The sequence below is a fragment of the Pelobates fuscus genome, chromosome 3, assembly GCF_036172605.1.
Source record: "Pelobates fuscus isolate aPelFus1 chromosome 3, aPelFus1.pri, whole genome shotgun sequence".
NCBI classification, from domain to species: domain Eukaryota; kingdom Metazoa; phylum Chordata; class Amphibia; order Anura; family Pelobatidae; genus Pelobates; species Pelobates fuscus.
In genome coordinates, this window is record NC_086319.1 from 322,307,890 (window position 1) to 322,331,993 (window position 24,104).

Below are 24,104 nucleotides of genomic sequence, written 5' to 3' on the forward strand. Positions count from 1 at the left end.
AAAAAACAAAAAAGAAAAAAATATTTTTTTTTTTATTTTTTTTTACACAAAAAGAACTGGTTTCTATTCCTTTTGAAAACATTTCATCCCAATACAGGCCTTTTCTGTCAATTGTTGTGTTTTGTTCAGCTCCTACAAGTATACTTTAATATCTGAATTATACCAATAAGTATGTACAAATTAAATTGAAACGAAAAATACATGAATGCATATACATTCCCAATACATGATGTGGTTACATAACAAATCTATATGCAATTTTCTGGATAAAATTATTAAACACTAGTATTGGGGTTTGAGTATGAATGGTTGAATACATTATGGATTAATCCTTCCTTATTTCCAACCCAGCAGATCCGGCCCTGACAAGGATAATGGCCTATTGTATCAGTTATAAAGCCATCCTTAACGATTAGAACGCCAGATGTTTCAATAATGTCAATTAAATGGCTGATAGCAGGGCATTTTGCATGCCTGTTCGCAAAAAGAATTGTGCCTTCACATCTTATCCAAAGCCACTAAGAGCTGTATGAGTGACAGACGCTCACAGATTTACGGAAGAGATACAGTGGGCATTGCAGCCAGTGTTAGGTTGAAATTGTGGTCATTTTATGGATGTCAGTTTCAATGGCTTACTCACATGTAGTGGTGTTGACATTGCAACCAAATTCTATATCCAAGTCATCCTAGCCTATGTTTCTCAAGTGAATTGTCTCAACTATTCAACAATACTTAAGATAACTCTATACAGATTATTAATTTCAACAAATGCAATACTTGAAAACTGCAGTTATTTTTATCCAACTACCTGAGATTGAGCAGATATGTGCATTTTCCATAAAATTCTCAGGATTTGTTTCCTACCTCATAGCATTCCTCATCTCCTGCTACCATGCCTACGGTTTTGATAAATGGATGGCCTGGATTGTCTACTCCAGTCTGGATGCACTCATCAATGGTAAATCCTGTTGGGGTGGTCTTGTCACAAAGTTTGGCATAGATCGCAGGAGTGAGATGGCTGGCCATGCAGTTGTTGTGTTTCCGAAGGTCAGGGTACTCTGCACTGATAGAAAATACAACAAAAAATGGATATTAATGTATTTACCACATTAAACAATTACACAATGCATACAAACCTCTATAACCCATGTCTACAAATATAAAAAGTATTTAATTACATAAAAATATAAAAGTCTTACATTACATGTGAATGTCTGATAAGGCAAAGAGGACCCATGTTTGCAGAACGTATGACCAGGGACAAGACATTTATAAAATAAATTGCTCTACAATTAAAACGTTTAATGTGACACGGTCATCAGACATTGAGTATTATAAAAATTCTAATTTTAGAATGCAAGGAGGATTTTTATCCAATTCTGCCTTTCTTGGGATATATTGAGCACACACCATCAGAGTTCAATGTACGTCCTCATTTCTACAGAATGATGAAAGATACCCAGCAAATTACAGATTGTCACTGACATTATGTTTTTAAAAGAAACTCAAAACAATTTGCAAATTGAAGACATTTCAAGATGGCCACCTCTATAAATGTCTGCTTATAAGCAAGTGCGCTGCAGGGTGTTAAATTAAGCTTTAGACTCATCTATTCAGGTGATGTACATATGTATCAACTTTTATTCAGATCAAAGTAAAATCTAATTATTAATTCTTTTTATTTTTTTTGCAAAGGTCTGTTGACATGCCGATTAAAGAGTGTGTGCTCATGTAAATTAAATTTCTAAAACACAAACTATTTATTACTCTGGGAGTAGACCAATATACCCATGTTCATGTCTAGATTTGTAACAGTTGTTTTATTTGCCCTACTGATCGTTTTCTTTTTTCAATTTGTTGTAACTGAAGTCCTCCTGACTGGCTGCACTTTTACTAGGTTTTAAGTTTTTATAACTCCTACTATAAAAGGTTTAGTATGCAGGAGATATGAGGGGGTTTGACCAAGTGTGCAATGACACTTATACACAATGGGGAGCTTCAGGTATTGTGCAAATTTTCCATGATGCCATGCTCATCCTGCCTTTAGATTTGCATCTTAGAATAATGAGTTTCACAGCCAGTGAAATGCAAATGTGCTAATGCTAAGCTTTGATCCGTTAGCACGCATTTTTCCCTCAGCTGACAGGTTTGATTTTATATATGCATATCCCAATAAAATCTGTAACAATTGAGCTGCAAAGTGTTTACTCTTTACTGCTAAAAACAGATTAAACAGCTACTTTGACGTCCTTCAGCAAGCCTGTGACTAGAATGTGTTGATCTAGAAATAGAACAGCAGATATAAAATGGCAAAAAGAAGAAGATAAAAGATTGCACCTTAGACTTGTCAAGTAAGAACATTAAGCTATATACAAGGCGTATGTCATGTCTCATGTGACATGCATTATAGTTTCCCTTGTTGTAAGACAAAGTGATAATATAGCCTACAGGAAAGCACAGACTTAATTTTCCCAAGTATTTTGCAAAATTAAATTTTTAGACGTTTCATAGACCAGATGCATTTTATTATCCATTTTTCCATGTGTAAACCTGCAATAGACATGTAATGATGAACTATAGAGCATCTCACTAAAATAGAAATAATATACATGTAACTGAGCTTTCTGTATATAATAAAAATGAAAACATGGAGGCAGTGCTTAGAAACCTGGGACACAAATTGTACAGGAAAGCTGCATGTCATGGTTCTCAATTTACAGCTAATTAATTATTAAGATTAACTTCCTGAAGTCCCGACATCCTTAACCTGATAAGAGATCTTGGCACATCAAGATTGTTCGCCACATTGGGCCAAGTCTCCAGGTCTAATTTGTTTCTATTGAAGCTTGAAAAGGGTGACTTTAACTGTTCAAGTTCATGCCAATCTCTAGGGTAGGAGCAACTTTTGACAGCCAAGTGTGGACTTAAGAGTTTGACATGGCCAGAAGTTTTGAGGCTCTGTTGGTGCCACCCGACACTGCTCAAGCTCAGCCACAAAACAGTCCAATTTTTGAAGAAGGGAAATACTTGAAATTCTTCATAAATTGGTGGTGGTCCAAAGGCCAAACACCCACCTTTCCCACCAAAAGCATTTGACTTCAGATAAGAGAGTTTTTAGACTCCACTCAACTGTGGCACTTTTAGCAACAGGACAAAATAAGAATTTAAAAATAAAAAATACAAAAAAGTAAATTCTCACACCTGTCATGCACTGTGGAATAAATAAAATTAATAAGGCTAGCTTTGACCCAAACGGTACACTCGCAACCTTATGATATTATCCAACAACTTGTGAGTAATTTAGTGTTGGAAATTAAAGGGGGCTGCCACTCACACCAATTTCTCTAGCCCATAAGGAAAGCAATTGAGCTTGACAAGTGTTACAATTTATTTATTTATTTGCATATCCAAAGTGTCTCATTAACCCTAAAGGCTAATGTAAAAGTGTGACCTCATGCTGGTTTGTTTTGTTTTTTGGTAATTCTGCAAGTTTTTTTTTATTTTATTTAAGGCTTATTATTTATGTATTCCTGCAGGAAATGATTTTTTTTGTTTCTTCCTAATTTTCGGTTAATCCTTTTTTTATCTTGTTAAATTGTATTTTGTGTATTCTGAAAGTTTTTTTTAAATCTATACCTCCTGGACATGGCGAGCTTTTATTACTTCTGATTTCATGGTGCAAAGGGATTAAGTTTCATGATTGCCACATTGGAGTTTCTCTATATAAGTAGTCATCTATCTTGGGGGATGGGAGCATGTCCAAAATGCATGCCTTTTCTTAAACACAAAACATGTGTATAGTGCAATAGTTGTTTTTACACAGGACCTTGGCGTTGGCTTACCATTAGAGTTTAAACCAGTAAGGAGTGGATTAACCCAAAGGTGTTTAATCCAGCTCTGGTGAGCTCTGCCCCTCTCCTTCTGCCTTTGTCAGAGGATTGAATTAGGAAGCCTCAGACAGGGATGCAGCTTATTGGCTGAGACCAACAGCTGACAATCTAAGCCAACCAGTAACTCCGCATTCACAAAATGGCTCTAGAAAAATGACTGACTTAGAGCATCAGCTGGTGCTCTCAGCCAATAAGCTGCATCCCTTTTCTAAGCCAATAAGCTGCAGCCTTTTTCAAGCCTCTAAAAAGGCAGAAGGAGAGGGGCAGAGCTAACCGCACTAGGTCCAACACTTTGGTGTTAAACCATTCTTTAATGGCAAGCTGGTGCCAGGTGCCCAGAGGTTCATTTTTAATAAAATAAGATATTTTTAAGTCCTAAATCCTCAATGGGAGTTGTTTTTCTACACTGTACACCCATACCCCACTGAAAAAAAGCCTACGGGAGGCTGTAATTCTTTACGCTTACTGTACCTCTCAAGCAGAGGAGATCTAGATGGATAATTCTAATATGTCAATGTTATTGGTTCCTTCTTTAAAAGCACAAGGGAGTGTCAGCCATACCTCATTGACAAGAGCTAGGAGAGAATTAATGGTCCCCTCACCATTATATGTTCTTATCAGCACATGTCATAATGTATTGTGTTACATGTTTGCTCATACTGGTTACTGTGTTATCATTCTTCAATCAACAATAAAGAGGTTTTTATTTTTCTTGTGTGAATTGTTGTTCACTTGAGTCCCTCCCAGTCTACCAAATGCTAACTGTGCAGTATTGTTTTGTGTGAAATTAGCACTATGGGACTTTAGTGAATTGTCAGCACACTTATTGTGAAAAGCCACAACAGTCTAGTCATTCTTTGCTAATACATTACATGGTGGTCTGGTGGGGGATGGTCTGGTCCGTTAAAAACTCACACTGAAGGAAAGATTATTATGGCCATTATAAAGAAGGCTAAGGAAATATTTCGTTAGCTTCCGTTTAAGTAGCTTATGTTAGATTGCTAGAATCTAGTCCTAATCATCTGATTAACTGCTGATGTCCCAACCGTGACCTCTTTTACAGCGTTGGCAATCTGGACCTGCAGACACTAATTACTCATTGTCCTTTCTGTTCCCATATTTCTGCTTACAAAACACCCATTGACAAAATGTTAACACTGACCCACACGGCTTACTATTACGCTATTAAAGCCTAAAGAGATGATAAAATATTACGGTATCCCTCGACATCACTCTGGGACTTCCATATGGTTTGTATGACATAAATGGGTAATACATTTCTGCAACAATAGTTATTTACTATTTTCTGAACCACAGCACATTTCAGCGAGATACAGATTTTCCTAACCATCATCATCAGCAGTTTATAAAACATAAAACTTTGTTGCAGCCTTTCCTGAGAGGTATGCATATTTTTAGCTATATTAACTAGTTAGAGCAAATTGTTTGCCATATTGCAATCCCAATAATAAACGCAGATACTTATAAATAAAACAAAACAAATACTGAAACATTCAGTCTGTTACTGAGCAAAAGGTAATGTGTTTGTGGTACACTTTGCGCAGACTTAAGGCCTAATATATTAATGCCCCAGAAAACTAGTTGGTAATCACGGACAGGGCCGGACTGGGAAAAAAATTCAACCCGGGCATTTTTTGTTCACAGCGGCCCACTGAAAAGGGGGCGGGGCCAGATAGGGTGTGTTTTGTCATCCCCAATGACAAGCACGCCCAATCTCAAAGTGAGCATGTTGGTTCAATGCTCTTCCAGGGCATGCGAAAAAGGCCCTGTATTTGTTCTGCACAGTGCAACAAATTTAATAACATGCTTGCATTGTTTGCTTGAAACTTGTCTCAGGGGTTTCCATAATTGGGATACTCACTGTATCCCATTTATGGAGACGCTATGTGTTTGCTTACATGGAATCTAGTGTGTGCATAGGGGATCCAGAGTGTGTATGTCAGAAATGTAGTGTGTGTGTAGGTGGTGCAGCGTCTGTGTGTAGGGGATCTAGTGTGTGTTTGAAGGACTCAGGAGTGTCTATAGGAGATCTAGTGAGTGTGCGTGTGCGTGTATAGAGGATTCAGAGTGTATATAGATATTTAGTGTGTGTATATCTGTAGATATCCAGAGTGGGGTAGGAATCTATTGTTTGTCTGGAATTTAATGTGTTTAGGGGTGCAGTATGTGTGTGAGGGGTTCTGTAGTTCACGGATATAAATAAAAATAGTCTATTTACTAGATTTTTCCAATTCAAATATAGAGGCCTACATTGTTCTAGTTGGTTGTCAACTGAACTAATCCTTAGATATCCCATATGTTTTGTATCAGTTGACAAGTCATTCCCTTCTTTTAAAATGGACCCTTTCACCTCATACATACAACACTGTAATTATTTTACCCTGCACAGCATTGCTTAAAAAATCTCAAATAAAACATTAACACAATTTATGGTGACTGGCTAGAACATTCTATTTCCCAGCATGCACTAGGCTTCTCTTCCCTGACTGGACTGTATATTTTTTCATTCTTATAATATATTTACGATGTGTGCAGAAGTTAGGAGATAGAATGTGATTAACTAGATGCCGTATTCTGTATAGGAAGATTATACTATTTTGGGCCTGCACACAATAACTGTAAAATGACTTTATTGCGCTCATTTTTAAATCGCAGGATCATAGGCCAACAGTTTATGCTGAATGTTGTGACCTAATGGTTTGTGGAATCCAATATCCCCAAGTGAAGTGTGGTTTTTAGTTAACCTAGACTGCAATGCTGCACTGCCCATATCAGACAGATAAATAAAAACTGATATTTATTGTCACTATTCAATAAGTGCTAAATACTGATCCTGTAAAAATACCTACAGGCATATAGCTAGGAAGCAGGGAGGATCAGAGAAAACTGCAGCAATTAGGGAGGACGGGCAATTAGGGAGGATGGGCATTTTCAAGATTAACTGCTTCAACCCTGCTGTGTTTTAGGCAAGACACTCCGTTTTGTTCAGAATGCAGGATTAATTGTACTACGTATCTGGTTTTATAATCCTATTTTTAATGTATATGACTAAAATATGATTTAAAGCCTGTCGAAAGATGCTAAACATTTTTTAAATTATTTTTTTTTTAAGGCTAACTTAGATGGTGCTATATATCATGTACAGCATCTAATATGTGTGCTTCTTAGTCTTTGTAATTTAAAGGTTTGTTCATCATAAGGTCAGAAATGGTGTAAGAAAAAAAAAAAAAAAAACACCAGGGGATTTCCTAAAACAAGCATGCTAATGACCTAAGGCTAGTAGACCAAGCACCCTACACCCATCTGGTGTTTTCCTGCAATGGGAAACTTATTATGCACACCAATAGTGGTTGAGTGCTTTCAGGTAATTTTAGATAAGTCTTCCACTAAGCTTCTCTCATGTATTTATATAATTTAATGCTGGGGTGGCCAGGAAGTAGATCCCCAGAACCACAACTCCCAAGATGCATTGCCTGCCTTTTGGAGTTAGTGCCTGGCTCAATCTGATTCAAAATCAGTTAAAAAAATGTCACAGTACTGAAGAGGCATCCAGAACATGGCAGTCTTTCTATCGTCTTCTCCATTGCTCAATAGAACCAGTAAACAAGATGGCGGCAACAATCAATACAAGTATACAATAAAGTGCAGCCTCTCTTAAAGGCTTGCTGAGCATTATGGTAAGGGAAGTTCACAACATAGGGAGAGGCAATACAAAAGCAAATCTCTGTAGAGCTTACTTAGACAATCTAAGAAGCCCCTAAATATAGTGATTTTTTTTTTACAAAAACTTCCAATGAAATGCATAGAACCAATGTGAACTGGTCACCTATTCATTTTATAAATTTGATTACTCCGCACTGCATTAGAATATACACACAAACCGTCTCCATGGCAATCAGGATTTAGCATTACCTCAAAGTGTTAATAGTCTTCTAGATACTAGACTGCATTAACAAGGCACCAGGATGACCTGGTCTAGAAGTAATAACATTGCAGGCTGATGTGCTGGACAGCTCCCCATAGCAATCTAAGACTTCCTGCATCTCCCATCTCAATGCAGAGATCTTACTTCTGCATACATAGAGGACACTGACAAACATTTGGCTTGTATGGAGGGATTCATGCCATCATGGGGAGGGGGGTTTGAATTCAAGAGATTTAACCCCTTTCCTGCAGAGGAACTCTTTAAAATAATATAAAATTATAATATTGAAATAATGAGGTATCTAAGAAGACATTATAAGGACATAGTGAGGAGTCAAACCAGACCATGTAGATAGATAAACCAGAAAAGCCTATTTACAGAAAATCAGCTCCTGGGTGTCATTGGTAATGAACTAAACACATAATCACTCAGCCTAAAGCTACTACTAGTCACTCAGTAAATTAGGTTCTGTTTGGAGGTATGCAATGGGAAGTTCAATATTACACAGTATTAACAGTGCAATTAGCTTGTAATCAGGTTTCTTTCTGTAGCATTTTTTATCATAATCAGCATTATCTGTGTTTTCAGCTCACACATTGCACAAGGCTGAAAATGCATTTGTACAGGTTTAAAATGCAGAGCAATACAAATGCATTTGGGTGAAGGGTAAAGGCACTGAGGAAAGATAATCCATGATATAATATTAACCAATAGCTGTATAATTGCCAGCCCTAATACAAACCCTGGACAATGTATTATCTAATCTATGCTTGCCAGAGGGTACTCACTAAACACTAACCTTCTCCCTATAGCATGACATTACTGATTGCATCTTGCTGAGCCTGTGTGTACTTTATATTATCACATCTTTTGTTTCCTTTGCACAAAAATAAATTCGAAATATTCCTGAATATAAAAATCACAAAAAAAAATGTAACTGGATTTTAAACAGAGAAGTGATTGTTCTAACTAGTCATGGCACTCGGAGGGTTAAGGAATGTTGCCCCATGGAATGTATCAGTGTTACAGTCAGTAGGTGCTGGTTACCTGGGTGGGTAGAGTCTTCTCCTTTTGTCTGTGTCGGCACTGATGGTGTCTCTGGTCATTAGGTAGCCAGCAGCCACAGATCCAGCTCCCACCATAGCCAGGAGTCCGGCAGATTTCCTGGCTGTCAGGACACGAGTGAAGGTGCTGGCCATTGCGGGAGAGTGGTGGGACAGAGAGATCCAAGGGGTCTGTGGAGACAGCGAGAAGGGCAAGGGAGTGAGAGAGTGTAGGACGAGGCTGTATGAGAGGAGAGAGCTGGCTGTGGGGAGAGTACGTGATGTGAATGGAAAGGAGAGAACAGGCGAGATTACTGCAAGATGCAATGAGAGGAGACCTGCACTAGGACAATCTGAACAGCCCACACTGTGACCTGATCCTTGAGACAGCCATCTGGCAGGTCACAGGACAAGCAGGGGCTCCCCTAACATTTCATACATTAACACTCATAATAAACTGCAGGAATTACTGGGAGAGACAGGTATTAATAAAAAATAAAATACACATATACATACATACATACATACACACACACATATACATATATATATATATTTATTATAAAAAAAAAAAAAAAAAAATCATAAGCCCAGTATCTCTGGAAGTCCTTTCATATATATATATATTATATATTTATTTAAATGAAATAAACACATTTAGCAACATTATAATAAATAGAATTTTGATTCCATTCCTGTGCTATAATTATGGAAACAGTAGAGTATAGAGCAGAGTACGGCAATATTTGTTCCCCATCAGTCTGGGATAACTGCATTGTCACAGATAATTGAAAGCAAATTGTTTTATTTAAATGCAACTGTTTCCTGTAAATGGCAGAGGATACAGCCAGCATATAAAACATTTCTCATTCTTTGGGATGTGTCCTTTGCCAAAAATAGAATTGAAACAAATATCAAACTAACTAATATGTTACTTTATCAGAAGGCTAGAAATGGAAATAATGTTTGTGTAGCAACTCTTACGCTGACATTTCTCACAAATAAGAATTGTTGGGAATTTTTTTTAACAATTTATTTTTTGCTTATATAATGCGCTACTGTGCATTATTCTATAGCCCCCTGGGAGTGGGAAAGGGCTTAATTGAAAGAGGGAGGGGAGATAATTGCTTCTCCCAAGCTGAATACGTCACCAGTGTGCGCTAACGACAGACATGTTATGCACACCTAACTAACCCCCAGCATAAAAAGTGCAGATTACTCTGAATGTGCAGCATTTCAGGCAGAAATTATGCACATACACACACTACCACCATGACAACTTCTAAAAGCAGAAGTGGTCGTGGTGTTTGGAGAAACCATTTGAGGCCAAAGTAGCGGAATTGGAAGCATAGGTGACAGAATTATTTTTTTCAGTTCAGCTATTAGGGCCTTAAGTTTAAAATGCCCTTTGACAATTACATAGTTACATAGTTACATAGCTGAAAAGAGACTTGCGTCCATCAAGTTCAGCCTTCCTCACATTTGTTTTTTTGCTGTTGATCCAAAAGAAGGCAAAAAACCCCAGTTTGAAGCACAATTTTGCAACAAGCTAGGAAAAAAAATCCTTCTTGACCCCAGAATGGCAGTCAGATTTATCCTTGGATCAAGCAGTTATTACCCTACATTGAAAGATTATATCCTTGAATATTCTGTTTTTGCAAGTATGCATCTAGTAGCTGTTTGAACATCTGTATGGACTCTGATAAAACCACCTATGCAGGCAGAGAATTCCACATCCTGATTGTTCTTACAGTAAAAAAACCTTTCCTTTGCCTTAGACGAAATCTTCTTTCTTCCAGTCTAAACGCATGGCCTCGTGTCCTATGTAAAGTCCGATTTGTGAATAGATTTCCACACAATGGTTTGTATTGGGCCCGTATATATTTGTATAATGTTATCATATCCCCTCTCAGGCGACGTTTACATTTGTTAACCTTTCTTCATAGCTGATATGTTCCATTCCTTTTATTAATTTTGTAGCCCGCCTCTGCACTTTTTCTAGTGCCATAATATCCTTCTTTAGAACAGGTGCCCAAAATTGCACAGCATATTCAATATGTGGTCTTACCAGTGATTTATAAAGAGGAAAATCATATTCTCGTCCCGAGAATGAAAGCCCCTTTTCATGCATGTCAATACCTTACTGGCCTTGGCCACTGCTGATTGACATTGCACATTGTTGCATAGTTTGTTGTCTATAACAATTCCCAAGTCCTTTTCGTGTGTTGTTATCCCTAATTCGCTTCCATTAAGGGTATACGTTGCTTGTGTATTCTTTATGCCGAAGTGCATAACTTTGCATTTTTCAACATTAAATTTCATCTGCCATTTGAGTGCCCAGTCCTCCAGTCTATCTAAATCCCTCAGCAGCAAAGTAATATCTTGCTCACATTGTATTATTTTACAAAGTTTTGTGTCATCTGCAAACACTGAAACATGACTTTCAATGCTGTCTTCAAGATCATTTATAAACATGTTAAATAGAAGGGGTCCCAGAATAGACCCCTGAGGGACACCACTTGCCACCTCTGTCCAGCTTGAAAATTTACCATTCACGACAACTCTTTGTACTCTGTTTTTAAGCCAATGTTCTACCCAAGAACAAGAATTTTCATCTAGGCCGATTTCTTTGAGTTTGAACACTAATCTATTGTTTGTAACTGTATCAAATGGCTTGGCAAAATCCAAATACATCACATCCACTGCAACACCCTGATCTATACTTCTACTTACTTCTTCGTAGAACGCAATAAAGTTAGTTTGACATGACCTGTGCTTTATAAAACCGTGCTGATAACCATGTTCTTCTCAAGGAATTCTTGAATATTATCCCTTAATAACCTTTCAAATATTTTACCAGCCACTGAAGTTAAGCTCAAAGATCTATAATTTCCAGGCAAGGATTTTGAACCCTTATATTCTCGCTTTAGTGAATAACAATGCAAATCTTTTCTTTTTTAGGGGGTGGGGAAGCAGGGGAAGGGTGATGGTGGACCTATTGACAGTTTATCCTCAACAATAATGTATGATGTATAATCCATCCAGGACCAAGGATATGGTGGGTATTTTACAATAACAAGTGATTTACCTAATCCTGTAAACCAGGAGTGCCCAAATATAGGTCCCAGGATTTGTGAAACTACAATTCTTGTGATGCTCAGCCAATCTTTATAGTAACAAAGCACCAACTATACTTCTTCTGGGGGATCTATCCATTAGTTACCACGGCTGTTAATATTCTAAGCTTAAAAAACAAACAAAACAAAAAAAACACACACACAATAAGAGGAAAATAGACTTTGTGGGCATGTAATAAAACTATCTGTATCTGATTACATCAACAAAACAGAATAGATTTTAAGTTCAACTTTAATAAAAATGGAAAACTTAACATGGTACACAATTCCTTAAACTAAACGACCAGCATAACGAAGGTGGATAGAAATGTAATCCTTTTTATGCAGTAGAATAATTAATCTAAATCAGTAAAGTTGCATTTTGACAAGTTTATTTTATTCAGCTGTGATACACTGTCTTTTTAGAATTTCAAGACACACAGCTTAAAAGTATTCTAATCACTGTAACAAGTTAAAGGGACACTATAGTCACCTGAACAACTTTAGCTTAATGAAGCAGTTTTGGTGTATAGAACATGCCCCTGCAGCCTCACTGCTCAATCCTCTGCCATTTGTGAGTTAAATCCCTTTGTTTATGAACCCTAGGCACACCTCCCTGCATGTGACTTGCACAGCCTTCCATAAACACTTCCTGTAAAGAGAGCCCTATTAAGACTTTCTTTATTGCAAGTTCTGTTTAATTAAGATTTTCTTATCCCCCGCTATATTAATAGCTTGCTAGACCCTGCAAGAGCCTCCTGTATGTGATTAAAGTTCAATTTAGAGATTGAGATTGAGATACAATTATTTAAGGTAAATTACATCTGTTTGAAAGTGAAACCAGTTTATTTTTTCATGCAAGCTCTGTCAATCATAGCCAGGGGAGGTGTGGCTAGGGCTGCATAAACAGAAACAAAGTGATTTAACTCCTAAATGACAGTGAATTGAGCAGTGAAATTGCAGGGTAATGATCTATACACAAAAAAGCTTTATTTAGCTAAAGTAATTTAGGTGACTGTAGTGTTCCTTTAATTCAATATGAGGCCAAAATACGCCAAATAAAAATGCAACTTGGAGAATGCTTCTGGTTCATTTACTATGGCCTGAAATTTCAATCAATAATCCTGATGGAACACATCAATGCCATGGTCCATGCTCCCATTTCATTAATTGGTGCATGGACTGAAGGGAATTCTCACAACGCCTATTCAATTCAGGCAACACTTCATTTAATTTAACAGGATGAAGGACTTCAGGGGCCTAATAAAAAATAAAAAAATAAATAAATATAAAAATCACAGCTTTAAGGACGTGAGAATTCTTTCCACAGTGTCTTTGAATGAGAAGCTGTTGGGGGCTGGGAAGTGGGGCCATAGAGAGCATTGTGGCAGTGAAATAAAGGGAAATTAGGGCAGACAGGGTCTGGTTAGAGGTAATGGGTGATAAAAAGGCAGAAAGACTAGTAGCGATGGCTCAATATTTTGAATTAGTTCTGGCCATCAAGATTACTGATGGCAGTCCTGGGCATGTAGAAAGAGGGGTTAGTCAATAAACCGTTAATAAAATGGAACCTGGCCGTGGATTAGCCAATTTTAAGCCAAAATAACGAAATTGGAAAAAGTCTCTTCCTTTTATTATTGGTAAATCAGTGGATAATGCGGATTTACAGAGACTGTTCCATGAGACACTTGAGAGAGACAACTAGCTGAATAAACACAAAGGAAAGAAGGCAGACAGGCAAAGCAAGCAGGCTGTTTACAGATATGCAGTAGGCATTTAATGTTTGTGTCAACTCCCTGAGGAAAAAGGAAAAAATGAAATGTAAAAATTGATGATGGTATTAAAAAGCTTAGAAACAATTCAATGATCAAGGTTGAGCTTGATGGACTTCAACCTAGACTACTGTGTAACCATGTCTCATTCTTATTAGAACCAGAATGCTTTAATTTCCCTGAATAGTAAAGATAGTTATGTTATAGTAATGAGGTTTAGAATACATGCTACTACTTTGGTGAACTTTACTATAAGCAGATGTCCATTCCGTGATACATTTATGTTTATTTAGATGAAATATCATTTTCAATTGGACAATACAACTAACTTGTGTCACAGTGTTCAATACTGATTTTGTGTATGTATAGATATATATATATATATATATACACACACACACACACACACGGATAGTATTATACTGGTTTTCTGGAATGAAATATTTCTGATTGTCCTTTTCATTTATTATTTTTGTTCCCTTTCCTCAACTTTCTTCCTCCCCCCTCCCCCGCCAAAAAGCATTCTTTTATTGTATTCTCAAGCACCATTTTTATTCTGTAGAAAACATACATACCGGTAATATTTACACAATTAGCAATTTTATATTATATATTGAGATATTTGGCGAGGCTCTTCAGGCTGTTTTTAAAACAATTTATTTACTTGGTATACACATAACCCCCCGACACACCCTTAACCCCCCCCCCCCCAAAAAAAAACAAAAAACAAACAAAATAAAAACAACTACTACTAGAAACAGTACTATGAGATTTAGGAAATAAACATCACAGCAAATTCAAAAATGTATTGCCATATACATTTTAGATACATTTAACTTTTTCCCCCCTTTTTATATTGTCAGTTATATGTTCATTTCTTGTACCACTTAATTACTTAAATGATTATACAAAGCTGTATTCCCCCAACACTATATGAACCAACGCCCCCACTCTCGTTCGCAATGGGAAGGATTTAATAACAAAAAAACAAACAACTTTTCACTTACCTGATTCCAGCACTAATGTCCCTCAGCATGGGTCGGACTCCTCCTCCACTCGCACATTAGCATTAGGGCTTCTAAATAAGTTGCCCATGCAGACCCAGCAAAGAGCCTTAATACTGGCCAGTCGGTCAGACTGCTGTAGAGCCCGGCACTCAGGGATGGGGGCATATGTTATGTTATGACATGGGTGAATGATATGTGTAGGACATTGTGATGTCACAATATGGAGGACGCGGCAAAATCCTTGCACCGGCCCTGATTATGGTGTTTAGAGTGCTCCTTTAATCAATTCAAGACTGGTGGGCTGGCTGGAGAAGTTTTAAGAAATCACTGCAATAAGCAGCCAATTTTACATCCCTATTCCTTTATATGTACAATGTTTTACATTTTCAAGTTTAATTAAATGACAACTCTACACTCCAAAAGCACTTCAGCTTGCTGAAGTGCTTCATGGGTGTGGAGTATCATACTTTAAACCCAGTTTATAAAAGTGCTGATTTGTATGTTAAATCAGCACTTTTATAAAATTAACTAGGAAGTTCATAAGATCTGCAGCCTTTGCAAGCTTGTTTAAGCTATATCCCCAATGAATACATACATAGAAAAAAACCTCATGCATGTATTCACTGGAAGTATATTTACTAAACACGGATTTTTCCAATATGGAGCCAAAAAACTGGATTACCAACAATGATCAATTCATAGAAGGAACAGGTAAAGCTTGATCAAGGTCACGTAGGATGAGTCACACTCCAAAATAAAACGATTTGGCAGGCAATAAATCTTTTCAGACGCCTACAGAGAAATTGTGTAACTCTTTGTGGTCAGGATTGAGGACTAAAAAAAAATAATAAAAATAAATAAATCATATTACACTAACAATGTATCAGTTTACTTACCAAGTATATGACATATCTAGTATTTCCATCAGTAAAAATGCAATCATTAATATGCAGTAACTGCCAAATGTGATGAGAAAGATGATGACATTGTAGTAGATAAAACTGGCTGTAGATGATCTTAGCAAAGTTACAATTCATCAACAAATCTTTCAGTGTCATTCACCAAACTGTGACCAACAGATCATTTGCAAGGGAACGACAAGTTGGAATATACGAGAACATTCTAATTGGTAGATGATGGACAAGTTCTCAGTATCAGTGATGCTGAATGTATGGTACCTGTATGACAATGAGCTAAGGTTTCTGTTCTGGGCAGGGACCAAAAAAAGTGCCACAGGCAAAAATGTGTCACTGAACAATCATTCAAACCATGCGGAAATCGTGTAAAGTGGTCATGAAGGGGATTCCATGCTCCAATCCAATATTGAAGGCAATGGGGCTTATTTACTAAACTCCAAATTGTATCAAATTGAAATCCAAATGACAAAGTTTAGGCTAAAGTAGCAGAGAAGGAAAAATCTCCTGCTATAGTAAATAGCTTAGCTATTTTGGCCTCAGTTATGTAATACAAAGAATGTGTAGTTTAGCCTTTAAACCCTTCTGCCTGCAGCCACAGTTATTCACTGGTTATCACGGAGCATAGGTATCGGGCAATTTTATAAATTGAGGGCTATGTCGAAGTGTTGTGTTCTGAAAAGTGGTCTAAGGTACTAAATGTGGGGCAATCACTGTGGGAAACCAACAGGCCCATTCCATTGCTTACTCCTCCCTTTTTACACCTCTGCACCACTTTTAATAACAGACCACTTTTATACATAGCCCCCATTGTTGGAGCATGACATGTAATACATGGAGTTACTAGTTATTCTCAAAGAGCCATAACTAAACCCAGAAAGCACTGTTACAGATGTACAGAAACTCAGAACATTGCTTACTACCTGTCAAAGGTTACTGGGGTGGGGTTTGACCAGGGTTACACGCAGTATATCTTACTGAGAGTGATCTGCAAAATGGGTTCTCTTTAATTTACCTTGAAGTACTGTCTGGATGTGATGTAGGCAGGATTGGAGATTTTGTTTTGCTTGTAATAATAAGCGTTGCAGTAGTATATAAACCGTATCAAGCGATTTACAATTTTACATTATTAGCACAATATATTATTATTATTGCCATTTATATAGCGCCAACAGATTCCGTAGCGCATATATATATATATATATATATATATATATATATATATATATAAAGTGTCAATATATCATATACCCCTAACTTTCTTGTATGTCTCGCTTTAAGAAACCATTCAGCTCTCCCAAGGATATGCAGACTAAATACTAGTCAGATAATACCAGACAGCACTGGTTAATCATTATATCAATAAAGATTTGATTATTTTTTTCCCAAGGGCAGGTACAGAAGACCGGTTTAACCGTATTGTTCTGTTGGATTTGCAATATTACTTTGATCTTAGAGCTTGTATAATAAAACATAAAGCCTTACAGTACTGCCTTAATCTAAGCATTGTGTATGGCAGAACGAGAGCAGTTCAAATATGAGACTTACCTCTTCTACCTTTTTGCTGCTAATTTAAACCCCCACATTTATAAGAGAGCATGTAATTATTGGAGTGGCAGACATGCAAATGCAATATGTCATGGGAGCCAATCAAACTCCAGCTAAAATTCAAACTCTGCTCAATGACTAGAACATGTACAGGTGAGAATAATTATGCATCTATAGAAAAAAAGGAAGATTTATGGGATGGGGAGAATAAACAAAAAGAAACAACCAAAAACAAACATTGGTCTACCACATGACCAGAGTGTTTTAGCCAATCAATTGTGCACCAAAAGAGATGCATTTTATTGTGTCAATTCTTGTACCACTTTTTTTTTTAATTCTTTATTTTTGAGTGCAGAAGGAGAAAGCAGTTACAGATGCGTGTGCCATGCCCCAACAGCATGTACACTTGATATAACAATAAACGGCATTGTATTAAGGCATAGCAAGATATAAGTTTGTACATTTTTTATAAGGTAACGAATTGCGAGAAATAACACTAATGCTGGCTGGTCTGCATTTCACGCGAGCTACTCAGGTGTATGACCGGGTTATTGTAACATGTAACTGGCTAGCATCAGGCTTAAACAGGTAATGGACAGTAATTATATACTAAACTAAAGATTTTAGCCAGATCAGTACTGTGCAGGGTAGTTATGAGCATGAGCAATTGCTTATTTTATATATGGTACATATCTGGGCTGTGAGTGTCCAAGGAATAAATCTTAGAGCAGTTACATCGCAAAGGAAGCACGTTAGCTGAAAAAGCACGCTGATAATCTCTACTGGGTTCTTCGAAGCGTGTCACTCCGTTCCCCGGTTCCTGCTCCGTTGGGCTGCTGGAAGTAGTAAGCTGTCAGGCTTGCTTAATCTCCCGGGCCTGTGGCTTCCCCACCTCCGACCTGGGTAGAGAGTATGTCTGCTGGGCTTAAGGTGCAGGGTAGAGTAGGTTGTTGAGTGACTCGGCAGGTTAGTGTGCCAGCGAGCAGTTCATCCATGCCCCATGCTGTTGTTGTGCTATCTCGTCCCGTTTAATGTGTGGCCGAATCATTTTCCTCTCCCCGTATTGAGCTTGGATGTAATGGTGTGGGTGGTCGGCCGGGGGCCGGGTGCTGGACGTGTATCTCGTCAGTTCTTACCCCAGTAGACTAGCAGCTGTTTAAGGTTGTGCCTGGTATGTGATCGGTAGCGGCCTAGGTCCGATGGACATGTGGGGTGCCATGTCGCTTGGCTTGAAGCTTGGGCAGGTGGAACCCGGAGTTGGTTTCTCGTGTTGCTGGGGCCGGGGGTTTACTTAGTCCCTGTACGGTGGTGAGGGGTTTTTCAGGTGGCTGCGTGGTGGCGAGGCAGTGTGGCGGCCATTTTAGATTCGGAGCATTGAAGTGCGCCCTAAAGGCTTCGGTGGCGATCGCCTCAGTTCCCTCCAGTGGGGACCGGGATAAAAGGGGAGGTGAAGGGGCCTGTGGATTGTGTCACAGAGCCGTCGCAGGGCAACCAGGTAAGTGGGGTGGCGGCTGGCCATTCCGTCTCTTTTACAAGAGGGCCGCAAGTTCCAAAGCCCTGTATGGCCCGTGGGGCCCCAAGGCTCCTGATCTCAGAGCCTGCTGTTGTGCCAACTTCAGCTCCAGCACAGTGCTGTTTCCCTCTGGCTCAGATTAAGGCTGTAAGCATTGATTATCAGTCGAAGGCAGGAGCCTTTCCCCCATATGACCGGTCAGCATGGCGGGCAGGCCCTGCCCCCCCTTGCTTCTTTTAATTATAAAATCCATCAGTGATGTAATTATGTAATAATCAAATTAATAAACCAGCACCATCTCCTCTCTCCTTCCCAATGTAAGAATAAAAATGAGAGCCAGGCTTGCTACTGTTACATTTATACTGGAAATACTCTACAAAATCTCTTTTTTATATATATTTGGACATACATGTTTACTTTTTTTTTTTTATAATTCTTTATTTTGGTTGTGCACGGATTGAACAAACAGCCGGCATGTGCCACAACAGCGACATCAGGTCGATTAGTTGAACATAGGTATTACATGTTATGGCAATTGTTATACAGGCACATTTTTATAATATTTATATGATCTCTATATATGTCATGAAAATCACAGGCTATGCGACAACAGTAGTGTGTAATGAGCGTGTAAAGTTGGGCATTCGTGCGGCATATTTAAGTACTCGTGTGTTCATAGCATAATATGTGAGTTGCATATTGAAAATCCTAAGGTAACCAAGCTTTTAACGCATGTTAAAAAGAGAAACATAAAACATAAAAGCAGCGTCAAACTAAGGAGATTGTGCTTCAATGCTAAGATTACCACCCCATGTGAGCCCTGTGTCATTCAGGCGAGAAACATGTGCAGCTCTAATGAACAGCCCTAGCATTTATGGTTAGCCTGTGGAGTATCCCCACCAAGTGAGTCCCATATCAGCCAGGTGAGTATCGGTGTTTGCCTGTCAGGAGACCAGCCTTTGTGCAGCATGACTGTTGGTGCGGGAAGCTCGGCAGTCACTGTACTGTTCACAGTCCCTTTATGAGTGGAACGGTCCGACGCTTGTTTCAGACTGGTGAAAGTGACTTTTAGAGCTCAGTAGCATGCAGGTTTTTTCATGAAAGATCTTACTTCATCTTCTTTATTCTTGTCTGGTACGTTCCTATTATTGCACGGCTTAGAGTAGTAGTAGTTGCAGTGAGGCTTGTAATGCGCATGGATAGTCTTTTTGCTGGGTTTGCGTTTGTGAGGTGCTGTCTAGGTGATGCGATAGGGGGCTGAGAAGACTGAATGCAAGGCAACATCAATGGGAGGTAACGCAGGAAGGAGCAGGTAGGAGCATGTTTGATGCCAGTAGTGATGCCTGCTTAATATGTAAAGAGGACTTCTTCGCTTGTAGGAATGGGACAGGAGCCATCCCCGCCGTCTGCGGCCCAGTTCCCCGGGGTCCTCCCCAGGATGTGCGGGTTCAGCCGATCGCGGACCCGCTAAGCTTTTGGTGTGGTGGCAGTGAGTCCAGTCGAATATGCGGCTTGTTGCGTGGTAAGAGGGGTGAGTATGCTCTCTTAGTATAGCCTCTTACCGCCACCTGTTTGGCCCCTGGGAGTAGCTGGGGTGCGGGGATGTCTGACATGGCGGCAGGGCGGGTGGCGGTGCGTGGTGGGGGATCGTGAAGCAGGTACTTGCTGTGTGTCAATGCTGGTTCCGCCTGTTTTGCACTGCGGGTGTGTAGCAGTGTTGGGGAACCTCTCTGCCACTCCGCCTTCCCTGCATCCCCCAGGGTGCTGGTCTGCTGTGCCCTGTTGGTTCCAGGCTTTGCTGCCCAAACAGTTTCACCTGCCATGATCGCCATTTTGGCTGCAGAGGGTCTCCCGCTTTGGGTTCCCCAGGCCGCGGGAACAGTCTCCCGGGACCGGGATGACCCCCGCCAGTCCAAAGGAGGGGGGGGGGAACGGTGCCCCTACCGCGTGGCTGCAGAGTTCCGAGTGAGTACCGCTGGGCAGGATAGCGAGGCGGCGGCCATCCACCTCACTCACCGCCCGGTTAGGCCTCAGTTGCCGTGCCGATTTGCCCTTTCCGAGGTCCGATCGCTTGTGGTCAGATGGGCCTCAGCACCAGCGACTCCTTGCCCGCAGGACCGCTTCCACCAGACTGCAGATGAGTAGTTTTATTCTTTTTTCGGGCTTCTTGGACGTTTTCCTGCAGGAGCTCGCTGTGTGTGCGACCTCTCGGCATGGCGGTCAGGCCCCGCCCCTACATGTTTACTTTTTCGCGTCTTTGAATGAACACTAGCAGAGTTATATATTAAAGTGAGAATTCAAGGTGAATTTAATATTTAAGGCCAAAATAGCTGAAATAAAAATTGGCTACTTGGTCCTAAAACTTAAAAAAATAACTTTGAATTCTCACTTTAGTAAATAGCCCCAATTGATCCACATTGATATGTGGAAATTGGGAGAACATACACTGAAGCCTCTTTAGGGGACTGTAGTGTCCTTTTAGGCAAAGCCCCAAAGACAAAGACTGTATAAGAAGAATACTATGAACAACGTCATAGATCTCCTATAAATAATAATACCATTCTTCTCAAGTTATCAAAAGCACCTGGATTATACAGACATACTGAAAAGGGTTTGTTTGGTGAAAACAGGACACTGTGTTCCAAGAGAACGTCTTTCAGCTGATTACATGGTAGCTGAATTATAGTAATTTTATTGCAATATCAGGATCCAGACAGATTAAACGCATTGAGAGAATGAAAAACTCTGGAATTTGCTGGCAAACTGTACAGGTAAAGGACAGGGTGTCCGTCAACTCGCATGCCTAAAATGAGTTTAGTCACTTTAAAATGAATCCCTACTGGGGGCAGGGCCGGACCGCCAAGCTGGACGGTCGCAAACAAGAGCTGCTCCTGCAAAACATCAACGACTATACTAAAAAAACATGTTTTACCACCTTAAAACCGACCGACAGCAACTATACCCAGAGCACAGGGACTGCTGGATCCAGGGAGAGGCTGGCTCACCGAGCTTCAGTCCCCGGGAGGAAATATTCTCGTCACCCCAAGGGAGGCCTTCTCCGGCGGTGAGTGGGGCGGACGGCCGCTGCCCCACTATCCTGCACCACAGAACCCAGCCTGAGGCACATACCCAGGTGGCTCAGGACACGTTCCCCCCCTATGGACCGGTGGGGGTGATCCCGGTCTTCACCCTGTGGCCCTGCACAGGTCATCGCAAACTGAACCGGGAGTTCCTGGCGAGGCTCCCAAGATGGCGGGCGCCATGTGCGCGAGAAGCAGGAGGAAGACCTGCTACCTCCCCAAGCTCACAGCTGACAAAAAGGCTCCTACACTCCGACCCTGCAACACGAAGGGGCGGAAAAACCCTCACCTACCCCCGCAGCCACTTATGGCAGAGTCGAGCGGCACAAGCGACCCAAACAAGCGGACAACAGCGACCGCACCGGGGAGAGGGAATACCAGGCCACGACCATTCCCACCCGGAATAGCAGAGCCAGCCGCCAAACGAGTTACCCCTGCAAGAGGATCAACCGCACACTTACCTCCCACCCAGCCTGTATCACCACGACCCAGACAGCGGAAAACGCAGCCTAACGACACCAAGCTCCCAGCCATACATGACAGCAACCTCCATATGACCAAAAACGGCAAGCTCAGCAACACATGGCTGCTACTCAAGGGAACTCGGAGAGGACCCCCAAAAAAACGCATGGATGGACTTTGCCAGGATAACTGCTCCGACGGACACGCGCACCCTGCTAAACAGAACTAGCAGAGCAGGTATCCGCTAATCGTGAGATTCCTTCTATCTGTGCAACCAAGATGCCGGACCTTTCTCATGGAGGAAGCTCGGGTATCCCCCGATATACCAGGGTGACAGAATTACCACAGCGACTTACCTAGATCTCACTTGCATGTTATTACGTATTTTGTATTATATAGTAACCGTATGTACACATAATTTACATGGTACACACAAGCATGCACTCGCACAGGTGTTACTACATCACAAGCAACGCAAAAAAACTAGCCCAACGCAACCACATTGCAACATGACTTACTACACTTAATATTACTAACAAAGCGAGAATCTGAACTGCCGCACTGATGACTTGGGTATAAACGTCTTCACTTCTGTAAAATGCAGGGCTACATACATACTTAACCAGATCATTAAGCAGGAATGATTTTGTTGTATTTTGTTGTATATATAGTTAGCCTAGCATGGTTAATGCAAGCGGTAGATATCTCACAGCCTGTTACTCACATGATATTACAAAAAAAAATGTGCTGTTTAACCTGCCACACTGTGAAATGCTATGAAACTGCTGGGAGCTGCTGTCGTGGCTCTGCACGCTTTATGTTACTTCATGCACAAATAAAATAAAGAATTTAAAAAAAAAATGAATCCCTACTACTAATCTCATGGCAAAATTAGTGGGATGTTGATTGTGTTATTTGGGGTGGCATGGCTGCACGTGTCCCATTCAGGAGAACATGTTGGGGTTGCTAGCTGTCTGCAAGGAAAGTATATATTTTAATGTGTACGCTTGCTGGTGATTTCTCTAGCACAACGTAGAGATTATATCTATACCTATGTGAAGTGAGCCTGGTATCCACAGGAATTGTGAATAAGTGGTTGACCTAAAGTATGTGGGCTATGGAGCACAACAATAAAAGTAAAAGGATTAACCCAGCGTCCTTCACCACTTCTGCCTTTACAAGTGTTCATGGAGGGAGGAATCTGTAAGAGTAGCTTTTCAGTTTGAAACACGGCACATACAGGGATATTGCACTGTTTGTTCAGGGAGCTAGTTGCACTCCCAGCACAAGTGACTCAGACAGTTGGGAAATGTATTTGGGGCTGCGTAATTTTAAATCTGTGCAAAACTTACGTCTGTCATCAGCGCATGCTGAAAAAAGATGTAATGAGACCACCTGCAAGGGGAAGGTTTAAAGTCCCCTTCCTCATTTGAGCCTCCCAAGCCCTCGCTGTAATGCCTGCCTCTTTACGTTTATCGATATTGCTCTATTTTTTGTATTCCCCTAGTCTTCCTCCACTCTCTCTCCTCCCTGGTTCAGAGTACGAGTAGTATGCACTCTGAGCCAGTGAAAACAGTCCAATTAAATACTTTTTTATGAAAAGTATTTGATTGGATTATGGAGAGAGAGGGAAGGAATGATGCGACTTTGAAGAAAAAAGGGTGTGGAAAAACTAAGTAGTGCCCAATAGCTCACTATAAGTGGAATGAAAAAGAAAAAGAAAATCTACAACCGATTGGCTGAAGAATATGTTTCTTGCTTTGGATTGGCTGAGTCAAAGCCCTCATCCTAATCCAACTCAAATATTGTGTCA

General features: G+C 40.1%; 1 protein-coding gene across 2 annotated transcripts in view; it reads right to left on the minus strand.

The window, feature by feature from the left end:
• The window catches only part of CKMT1A (creatine kinase, mitochondrial 1A), a 52,317-nt gene that overhangs the window by 24,328 nt on the left and 3,885 nt on the right, over positions 1-24,104 (minus strand). Inside the window, exons 2-3 of one of the 2 annotated variants that reach the window (XM_063448942.1) lie at positions 8,884-9,071; positions 865-1,063 (exon numbers count right to left, since the gene is read on the minus strand). In XM_063448942.1, the coding sequence (XP_063305012.1) occupies positions 865-1,063; positions 8,884-9,035 (351 nt within the window). In that variant the 5' untranslated portion in view covers positions 9,036-9,071. Of the gene's footprint in view, positions 1-864; positions 1,064-8,883; positions 9,199-24,104 lie in introns of those variants that run through there. The other variant, XM_063448941.1, reaches the window with a different exon arrangement.